General features: G+C 40.9%; 1 protein-coding gene across 1 annotated transcript; it reads left to right on the forward strand.

Moving 5' to 3' along the window:
* The first annotated feature begins 2,743 nt into the window (after positions 1-2,743).
* On the forward strand, positions 2,744-9,917 carry tatdn2 (TatD DNase domain containing 2). The gene is made up of 4 exons (XM_041191634.1): positions 2,744-3,649; positions 6,147-6,274; positions 7,962-8,145; positions 9,777-9,917. Exons 1-4 carry the CDS (start codon positions 2,744-2,746, stop codon positions 9,915-9,917), a joined length of 1,359 nt encoding a protein of 452 aa, XP_041047568.1.
* Positions 9,918-10,784: the final 867 nt, after the last annotated feature.

A 10,784-nucleotide genomic window follows, 5' to 3' on the forward strand; every position in this document is an offset into this window, starting at 1 on the left:
GCTCATCCAGGTACTTTTTAAAGGATGTGAGGCAACCTGCCTCCACCACCCTCCCAGGCAGTGCATTCCAGACCGTCACCACCCTCTGGGTAAAAACGTTTTTCCTCATCCCCCCCTCCCCCCACCCCAACAAACCTCCTGCCCCTCACCTTGCACTTATGTCCCCTCGTGACTAACCCTTCAACTAAGGGGAACAGCTGCTCCCTATCCACCCTGTCCATGTCCCTCATAATCTTGTACACCTTGATCAGGTCGCCCCTCAGTCTTCTCTGCTCCAACAAAAACAACCCAAATCTATCCAACCTCTCCTGAAAACTTAAATGTTTCATCCCAGGCAACATCCTGGTGAATCTCCTCTGCATCCTCTCCAGTGCAATCATATCTTTCCTATAATGTGGTGAACAGAACTGCACACTGTACTCCAGCTGTGGCCTCACCAAGGTTCTATACAACTCCAAGGTGACCTCCCTACTTTTGTATCAATGCCTCGATTGATAAAGGCAAGTGTCCTATATGTCTTTTTCACCACCCCACTAACTTGCCCCTTGCCTTCAGAGATCTATGGACACACACGCCTTTGTTCCTCAGAACTTCCTAGTGTCATGCCGTCCATTGAATACTTCCTTGTCAAATTACTCCTTCCAAAGTGTATCACCTCACACTTTTCAGGGTTAAATTCCATCTGCCACTTATCTGCCCATTTGACCATCCCATCTATATCTTCCTGTAGCCCAAGACACTCAACCTCACTGTTAATCACCCAGCCAATTTTTGTGTCATCCGCAAACTTACTAATCCTACCCCCCACATAGTCATCTATGTAGTTTATATAATTGACAAATAATAGGGGACCCAGCACAGATCCCTGTGGTATGCCACTGGACACTGGCTTCCAGTCACTGAAGCATCCTTCTGTCATCACCCTCTGACTCCTACAACTAAGCCAATTTTGAATCCACCTTATCAAATTACCCTGTATCTCATGTGCATTTGCCTTCCTTGTAAGTTTCCCATGTGGGACCTTGTCAAAGGCTTTGCTGAAATCCATATAAACTACATCAACTGCACTACCCTCATCTACACACCTGGTCACCTCCTCAAAAAATTCAAGGTTAGGCATGACCTCCCTCTGACAAAGCCATGCTAACTATCCCTGATCAAACCTTGCCTCTCCAAGTGGAGTTAGATTCTCTCCTTCAGAATTTTCTCCAATAGTTTCCCTACCACTGATGTGAGACTCACTGGCCTGTAGTTCCCTGGCTTAGCTCTACAACCCTTCTTAAATAGTGGAATCACATTAGCTGTTCTCCAGTCCTCTGGCACCTCCCCCCTGGCCAGAGAGGAATTAAAAAATTTGTGTCAGCCCCTGCGATCTCCTCCTTTGCCTCCCTCAGCAGTCTGAGACACAAATCATCCAGACCTTGAGATTTGTCCACTTTTAAGCCTGCCAACACCTCCAATACCTTGTCACTCTCTATATCAGTTTGCTTAAGAACTTTGCAGTCTCTCTCCTCCAGGTTGATATCTTCATCCTCATTCTCTTGGGTGAAGATGGATGTGAAGTATTTGTTCAACACTCTTGCAATGTCCTCTGGCTCCACCCATAGATTGCCCCCTTGGACCCTTATGGGCCCAACTCTTTCCCTGGTTATCCTCTTTCCATTGATATACTTATAAAATATCTTGGGATTTTCCCTATTTTACCAGCCAGAGCTTTCTCATATCCCCTCTTTGCTCTCCTAATTGCTTTCTTAAGCTCCATCCTGCATTTTCTGTATTCCACTAATGCCTCTGCTGATTTGCTTCCCTTGTACCTGCTAAAAGCCTCTCTTTTCCTTCTCATTGCAACAAGAATGTCTCTGGCCATCCATGGTCTCTGGGCTTATTACTCCTCCCTATCACCCTAGAGGGAATATGTTGAGCCTGTACCCTCCCATTTCATTTTTGAACCCCCCCCCCCCCCCCCATTTGTAGATTTCCCCACAAGTAGCTGTTTCCAGTCTACCTTGGCCAGATCCTGCCTTATTTTACTAAAATCCACTCTCCCCCCCCAATCCAAAACATTTTTTTTGCAACTTGTCTATTTCTTTGTCCATAACAAGCTTAAATTGTACCATGTTGTGGTCGCTATTGCTGAAACGCTCCCCCACCACCACCTCAGCCACCTGTCCAGCTTCATTCCCCAGAATTAGGTCCAACGCTGCGCCTTCCCTTGTTGGACCCTCTACATATTGACCTAAAAAGTTCTCCTGTACACATTTCAAGAAATCCATAACACCATGGTCTATCCCAATTAATGTTGGGAAAGTTGAAATCACCTAATATAATTATCCTATGTCATTGTTTTTTCACACCTCCGCAAATTGTGCACATATTTGCATTGGTTGTCTCCTGTAGGTCTTCATCCAGTTGTTCTTTTCAACGTTTTAAGGACAGACCTTTCTTTATTTCTAGACTGTCACTTGCCAGAGAGGGAAATGAAGAGATATCATACATATTTCAGTGTATTTATCTAGTGTCCTGTTTAACTCCAGTTTCCCTAATTTTTTTTGCGCTTTATTGGTCAGTTGATGGCTACAGAGAGAAGCCAAGGCAGGCTGGTGTTTTGCCTTCAGTTCAATTCAGTGAAGCACTATAAAGTCTGGTCTAAATAGACTTTTCAAAATGCACATCTATTACATAATTTCTGCGCTGTAATTTTTAAATATAAAGTTTTCATCTTGCTGGACTTGGTTAAGTCAAAATGAAGGCATCACTTTTTTTAAAGCAGAAGTTGACCCCTGATGAGGATCCATCCTTTGGAAGTGACTGGTATGATGTTGAAGACCCTACTGCTTTAGCTACGTTTTCACAAGGAGATTCTATTCCAACATGCAACCTGAAAAATTCCAAAGCTAGTACTCCATTAACAACCGAATACGTAACATATCCATCATTCTTGTATTCGAGCCCCTCGTATCCATATTCAGAATACTGGTCAAACCCTCAAACTCCTCAGCAACCTTCAATGTCCAGCACTCTTTACGATAGTTGGTGTCGGCCTAACTTTGTTAACAATGGAACAGAATCTTTCCCAAGCCATTCAGTAAATTCTTCGCAATGTTTAAGGTCCACAATTCGCAATAGCTTGTCTTTTGAATCAACTGGCTGCTCGCTACCTCAGTTTGAAAACAGCAGTAACTTGAATGTGAGTATAAGTTCCCTCAATTCTTCAGTAGAAGATTTAGAAGCTTTGGCTGATCATTCCGAGAATCGTTGCCAAGAGAACTGGGGACTGAACAACCAAAGGGAAGGCTTCATAGACACACACTGCCACCTGGACTTTTTGTTCTCTAAGTTGTCCTTTCGTGGAACTTTTGCCAAGTTTATGAAGGTTTACGGCAGCACATTCCCAGTGGAGTTTCATGGGTGTATCACAGATTTCTGTGACCCTCGCAATCTGGTTCTTGGAAACTTATGGGAAAATTTATTGGAAGAACCACTTGTTTGGGGTGCTTTTGGCTGCCATCCACATTTTGCCTGTTACTACACAAATTTACAGGAAAAGGCAATTATCCAAGCACTGAGACACCCCAAAGCAGTTGCTTTTGGCGAGATGGGATTGGACTATTCTTACAAGTGTTCAACAGCCATTGCCAAACAAAAACAGGTATGTGCAGTGCAAGAGCAGCAATTCATATTTACTATTTTGTAAACTTTGGAAATTATACAACAACGGTAACTAATTGTAGTATTAAAGATCTGAGAAAATGTTGCCTTTAAAAACCAATACATGTTTGTCAATACTTATTTGAACTAATTATCCAAAGCCTTTAATTACAAGGCAGCAACCTCATCAATATAGGTTAAGTGCTCGTGAATAGCCTGGAGTTTACATGGGTAAGTTTTTTTTGTTCACCTTAATTAGAGGAATCTGTTATTTGGTCAGTGTCAAATGTGAGTGACCAAACCATTCAACTTAATGCATTACATCATTGAGTTTGTCTTCAGAGATGAATTGAATCACATGACCAACACTAATGTCATCTGCTAAAACCTTCGTCCAAACTTGACTGTTCCAATGTTCCGGCCAGCCTTCCATCTTGTATAGGAGGCAGTGGAATAGTGGTATTGTCATTGGACTGGCATTCCAGAGACCCAGGTTCATTTTCTGGGGACCCGGGTTCGAACCCAACCATGGCAGATGATGAAATTTGAATTCAATAAAAATCTGGAATTGAAAGTCAGTTGACCCCAAAACCATTGCTGATTATTCTAAAAACCCATCTGGTTACAAATGTCCTTTAGGGAAGGAAAACTTCTGTCCTTACTTGGTCTGGCCTACATGTGACTCCAGACCCACCAGTAATATGGTTGACTCTTAAATGCCCTCTGAACAAAGACAATTAGGAATGGGCAATAAATGCTGGCCTAGCCAGTGAAGCCCGCGTCCCATGAACAAATAAAAGAAAAATAAACTTGTGCTTTCCCAAATCTCTGCAGCCTATACTCTTAACTCTCACCAGTTTTCATTTACCAATCACCCCGTGCTTGCTGACTTAAAATGCCTTCTGATCCTGATCCTGGTTTACAAATTGCTTCATGTCCTCCTCCCTTCTTGTAACCTGCTCCCCCTATAGGTTATGGCTTTTTGTGCACTCTTGATTTTAATCACTCCACCATTAAAAGTCATGCCTTCAGCTGTGTAGCTTCCAAGCTCTGGAATTTCTTTCCTAGACTTCGCCACCTGGCTACCTCTCTCTTTCCCTTCCTTTAAGATGCTCCTTAAGACTTTGATAACGTTTTTGGTCATCTGTCCTTGTATCTCTGTCTATGGCTTAGTACCATAAATTAGTTTTACTGATAATGCTCTTTTTAAGCATTTTGGACTGTTTTGCTATACGGTGTTATATAAATGCAAGTTGTTTTTATATCTCTAAAAGTCACATTTCTGTACAGAAACAATTTGTCTGTCTCAAAGTTCTGGTGTCGACCATGTAGATTGGCTCTCATTTCCTATTGCTGCAAAAAAAATTATTGAATAGCAGTTGTTGGTAAAGATTCTAGCTTTTGTCATTTTTCAGCTCCTTGAGACTAATCTTTTGTTTTTATTGTCCCTTTTCAGCCCCATTTACCTTGCACCATCATCCCTTTGTCATTTAATCTCTCTCTTGCCTTCCACCCTATCATACATCTTTCCTCCCTCACTTGTATTTTCCATACATCCTGCACTTGCTTAGAACCTATTACATATCTAACATGTTCCTGATCTCCTGAAAAGTCATCAGGCTGCAATGTTACCCCTCTTTCTCCATAGCTGCCTCACCTGCTGAGTCTTTGTAACATTTTTTGTTTTTTTATATTTAAAAAATTGTTTAATTAACTTCACTTCCAATCAGCAATGAGAAAGCATCGCTGATAAATTACTTTATACCCTAAGCACAACATGAGCCATATTGTTCAATGACTTTCTTCACACTGATTTCTTCACATAGATCATTGTGTGCAGCTAAAGGTAACATACACTGCAAACCCATTTTACCATCCTAAAATAAAATCATCAAACTTGCTCAAAAAATTGGTTATTCAGTGTTAGAAATACCTTAGTATCTGCCACATCAGTTAGGGGCTTGAACTAGAAATTTCACCTGGGTTGTTAGTGCTGGGGATTTCCAGCTGCTATGGACAAATGCAATGCATGATGCATCGTATAGCTTAAACTTCAGGTTGAAATTCTGAACCAATGGTGTTTGGGTTTTTTGTCATTGAGGGAAGCAAAGAATGATCTTGCATTTATATACTGTCTTTAACTCTTCAAGATGTCCCAAAATATTTTATAACCAACTGATTGGCTGACAGCTTTGCATTTAAAATAACAGCAATTTGTGCACAACAAAGTCCCACAAATAGCAGCTGAGATTTAGTGTCTTTACTGCTGGTCGAATGATAATTGACGGCAGGAGCACTGGTACATCTCCCCTGATCTTCAAATAGTACCATGGGCACCAGTTCCATTTGCCTGAGCAGGCAGGTAAAATTGCAATTCAACATTTTGTCAAAAAACAGCCTCTCCCACAGTATGTGGTTGGGGGTGGGGTCAGAGGGACAGTGGGAAATAGATATTGGAGCTTAATGATTATCAGTAAATGCATTCTTGTTTTTTCCAGGTCTTTGAGAGACAGCTAAAGCTTGCAGTGGCATTAAAGAAACCTCTTGTGATACATTGCAGAGATGCTGACCAAGACCTCCTTGAGATAATGAAAACTAATGTCCCAAAGGACTACAGGATTCATAGGTAAAATGATGATTCTACTTGGGTTTTGACTTTGTAAGAGGGATTTTTTTAACCTCTTGTTTAAAACCATAAGTGTGTGCAGGTTCCCAGGATGTGTGAGGATTTCAAAATGATCTCTAGCCTTCCAGCCCTTGTTCTTTAAAGTGCTTTTTACGCATAGAGCCTGTGTACTGGTTGATGAGTTTTCAGTTCAAGCACAAGGGAAGTTTGTCTGAAAGGATGCTTCTGCAGTGATCTGTGTGGTCCAAGCAAACAAAGAATGAGTGATCCTCCTGTTGGAAATTAAGTCACTGAAAAATTTCCTAGCTAGCCTCCACAATGGTCAGATTGATTATTTTGTTGTTGTTGATTTCTGTGGACAATGTGTGTGGTTATTGGTACTGCCTGGTAAATGTAAGACATCTTGTACCATGTTGGGCTATTAACTATTCATCCTTTCTATTGTGGAATAATTTTTCCGAATATCTTAACTACATGAGATTCAGATAGTTTGGTTTATTTGTGTTCATGTTACAATGCTCCTGTCACACAGACAGCAAATATCTATTGTAATGCTATCCAATTGCTCATTTATCTATATGATAATAGAGGATTTTGTTTTTACTCTGCCTTACTTCACACAATGGATTTACAATTCTCGCAGAAGCTGGTATGGCACTTTTCAAGGCGTTTTTGTTCTACTGTTCAGCCTGACATTATCAGTAAATTGTGGTAATTTCATGTTACGTAGTAATCCATATACCTCCTGCATATTGTGTTCTCTGCCCAAGCCAAGAACTGGTCCAGCTACTGGGTTTGTAACCCCAAGATTGAAAGTTCAAATCTCACAATGGTAAACTATGAAACTATGTAACTTCATCTGAAACAGATGGAAACGGGTTTGTACTTGAAAGAGTTACAATTTGTGAGAACACAGGTGAGTTTGAGTTACAGAAGTACAACAGCATGCTCGAGGAACAGCATCTTAACTTTCAGTTAGGCATTTTACATCTTTCCGGATCAAGTTCAACAATTTAAGGCATTAACTTCTACCCCATTTTACTCTTTGCTGTTTTAGTTTTATTGTCTTGGTTTTTCTCTGTTTTTCTGCTTTGGGCAGTAGCTGTTCATGATTGTGACATTCACAACTCCTGTAAACACGTTTTTTTTGTTCCTTGTTCCATTGTCACTCCCTCTGATCTCGCATCATCTTCTGTTGTTTAATCTCTCCTGCCATCTGCCCACCCTATTACAGACCTTCACTTATGTTCCTTCCTCAACCAGCCCTTTTCCCTCCCCCTTGTATATATTTTTCTATTCCTGGTCATCAACCTGAAAGATTAACTCTGTTTGTCTCTCCACAGATGCTGCCACATCTGAGAATTTCCAGCATTTTCTGTTTTTATTTCAAGAACCATACTCCTGAATCAGCTGGCTATTAGCAACACTATTGTAGTATCAGTCCATCTTTCATAAAGTAAATTTTGTCCAGTAAAGTAATGGTGAGCTTGACCAAAAATAATTTGTTTTATTTTTCTTTTCCATTCGCTGGATAAACAAGTTGGCTACCTGTTCCAAGATGTCTGTGTTGCAGGTTTCCAGAAGATACAAAGAATGAACTGGCTGATTTCCTGCCATTAAATATTTTAATAAAACTAAGAGAGCATGGCATTGTTTTAATTTTAGGTTTTGATCTTTCATTCTGCAGGCATTGCTTTACAGGCCGTTATGAAGTGATTGAACCATTTCTACAGGAATTTTCAAATTTGTCAGTTGGATTCACAGCCCTGTTAACCTACCCAACTGCTGCTGTGACCAAGGAAGCAGTAAGAAGAATCTCAATAGAGAGAATTGTCGTAGAGACTGATGCACCGTACTTCTTACCTAGAGGGGTTAGTTATGTTCTGTTTCTATCATCTCCTAACATACTGATGTAGCGATAGTTCCAAGAGGATCTAAGCAACTGGCATTGTAGTATATGTAAATCACGTAATTACATTAGCTGTGTGAAAACTACGAAAGACTGTAAAATACACACCAATCGCGACTCCTCAGATACTGAAGCAGTCCATGTCCAAATGCAGCAAGACCTGGACAATATCCAGGCTTAGGCTGACAAGCGGTAAGTAACGTTTGTGCCACACAAGTGCCAAGCAATGACCATCGCCAACAAGAGAGAATCTAACCATCGCCCCTTGACGTTCAATGGCATTACCATCGCTGAATCCCTCACTATCAATAGCCTGAGGCGAGGTTACCATTGACCAGAAACTGAACTGGACTAGCCATATAAATACAGTGGTTGCAAAGAGTAGATTAGAGGCTGGGAATCCTGTGGTAAGTAACTCACCTCCTGACTCCCCAAAGCCTATCCACCACCTACAAGGTACAGGTCAGGAGTGTGATGGAATACTCTCCACTTACCTGGATGTGTGCAGCTCCAACAACACTCAAGAAGCTTGACACCATCCAGAACAAAGCAGCCCACTTGATTGACACCCCATCCACAAATATTCACTCCCTCCACCAACCGATGCACAGTAGCAGCAGTGTGTACCATCTACAAGATGCACTGCAGGAACTCACCAAGGCTTCTTAGACAGCACCTTCCAAACCCAGGACCACTACCACCTAGAAGGACAAGGGCAGCAGATGGGAACACCACCACCTGAAAGTTCCCCTCCAAGCCACTCACCATCCTGACTTGGATATATATCACCATTCCATCAATGTTGCTGGGTCAAAATCCTGCAACTCCCTCCCTAACAGCACGTGGGTGTATCCACACCACATGGACAGCAGCAGTTCAAGAAGGCAGCTCACCACCACCTCCTCGAGGGGAAATTTAGTATGGCCAATAAATGCTGGCCCAGCCAGCAATTCTTAAGAACATGAAAGAATAAGTCCCATTTAACACATTCCTTCGAACAGACCACACGGCAGTCGACTTATTGAACAATCCCCACACAACCACAGGTGTGACCTCACTTCCAGTAAGATAAAGATCTGTGAAATTCTCCCCTGCCTCCCACAAAACATCATAGATGAGCTATTGGAATTGGCAGTGGGTTGAGAAGGCTGTCTACTAACCTTTTTGCCATACCCTTAGTTGGGGTGAAGGAGAATTTAACCTAGGTCTTCCTGGTCTTTGTAATTCAGAATCTCACCAATCAGTTGACTACTTGGCCATGCTGTCCCAAGTGACAGTATTCACTTGAGTTCTAAGAAATTGCACACTTCAAAGGTGGGGAAACAGTAGGCCCATTAACCCTAAGCTACTGTACACTTTTTAATCATCTGCTAGAGTAAGATTTCTAGAAACCCACCTGAATGCCTGGAGCTGGGATATGATGCAAGTTCCAGGAAGATCAAGAGGGAGGAACTTTTGTGTCACAAAGTTGGAATTGTTTTAGAACTTGTAACTCTTCCCACCTTTTGAATGAGATACTGTTGTGCCTAGTTTACTTTGTAGTAGTGAAAGTGGGTATTTAACCTAAAAACAGTGTTTATTTGAATGTTTCAGGTCTCCAAGATGGCCTGTTGCTATTCCCATCCAGGACTTGCCTTGCACACTGTCATGGAAATTGCCCGACAGAAAACTATGAAACCGTCCACAGTTCTTTCTATACTGAGAAAAAATACCCAAGATATATATAAAATATAAATAATCAACCAAATGTAATCCCAGTTAATTGTCTTTTATAAGACTCATACAGTTTAAGATAATTGGAAACTTGATGAATGCTCAATGTTATTTTCCAGGTTAAATTTATCATGATTAACTTAGTTTACATATTTTATTGAGTACTGCATGTTTCATGTCAGCTCAATACTGGATTCTGCAATGTTTATTGGAATGGTTTCTAAATTTAAAAGATGATGGGGTTAAATCTCTGAAGCATTTATCAATTTTGCAAATCAAGATTTTAAATGTTAACAAGAAGTTGATATGAGTGACAAACCTCAAGATTTGTTTCTGGCTAAAAGTTTATCATCAGTTAATTTTAGTTGCAAACCAGTGATAAATGTTACAATTCATTCTTAAATTTCAACCCTGTCTCAGTTTTTATTGAAGAATTGGGTATGAAGAGACTTGATTGGGCTCTAGCCTGCCTTGCCACCAAGCAGTAGAGAATGACCATTCCTGCCATCTAGACCAGTGATAGGCAGTGAGTGGGCAGCATGAGTGGCCCTCCTCCATTTCAGTGAGCCGCAAAATTGAAATCAGGCACGTGCACTAATCATGACTCCATGAATAAGATTTAAATACATTTAATACATGCTGAATATTTCATTAAGTTATAGAAAATGCTTAATCACTCATGTATTAAAAGAACTGTCATCAACATCAAATGGTAAAAACAAAAGAAATATTTGCGAATCCTTTTTGGCTACTTCTTCCTCTCTACTTTTTGTGCTTGATTCTCCTTCTTTATCACGCTACTTCAACACAAAGCGACCCATTATATAATTAGGGGCAAATTAAATTACCAGCAAAAGTAACATAAAAATGTGCAGCTCCCATGCAATT

This window comes from Carcharodon carcharias, chromosome 7, assembly GCF_017639515.1.
Source record: "Carcharodon carcharias isolate sCarCar2 chromosome 7, sCarCar2.pri, whole genome shotgun sequence".
Lineage (NCBI taxonomy): Eukaryota > Metazoa > Chordata > Chondrichthyes > Lamniformes > Lamnidae > Carcharodon > Carcharodon carcharias.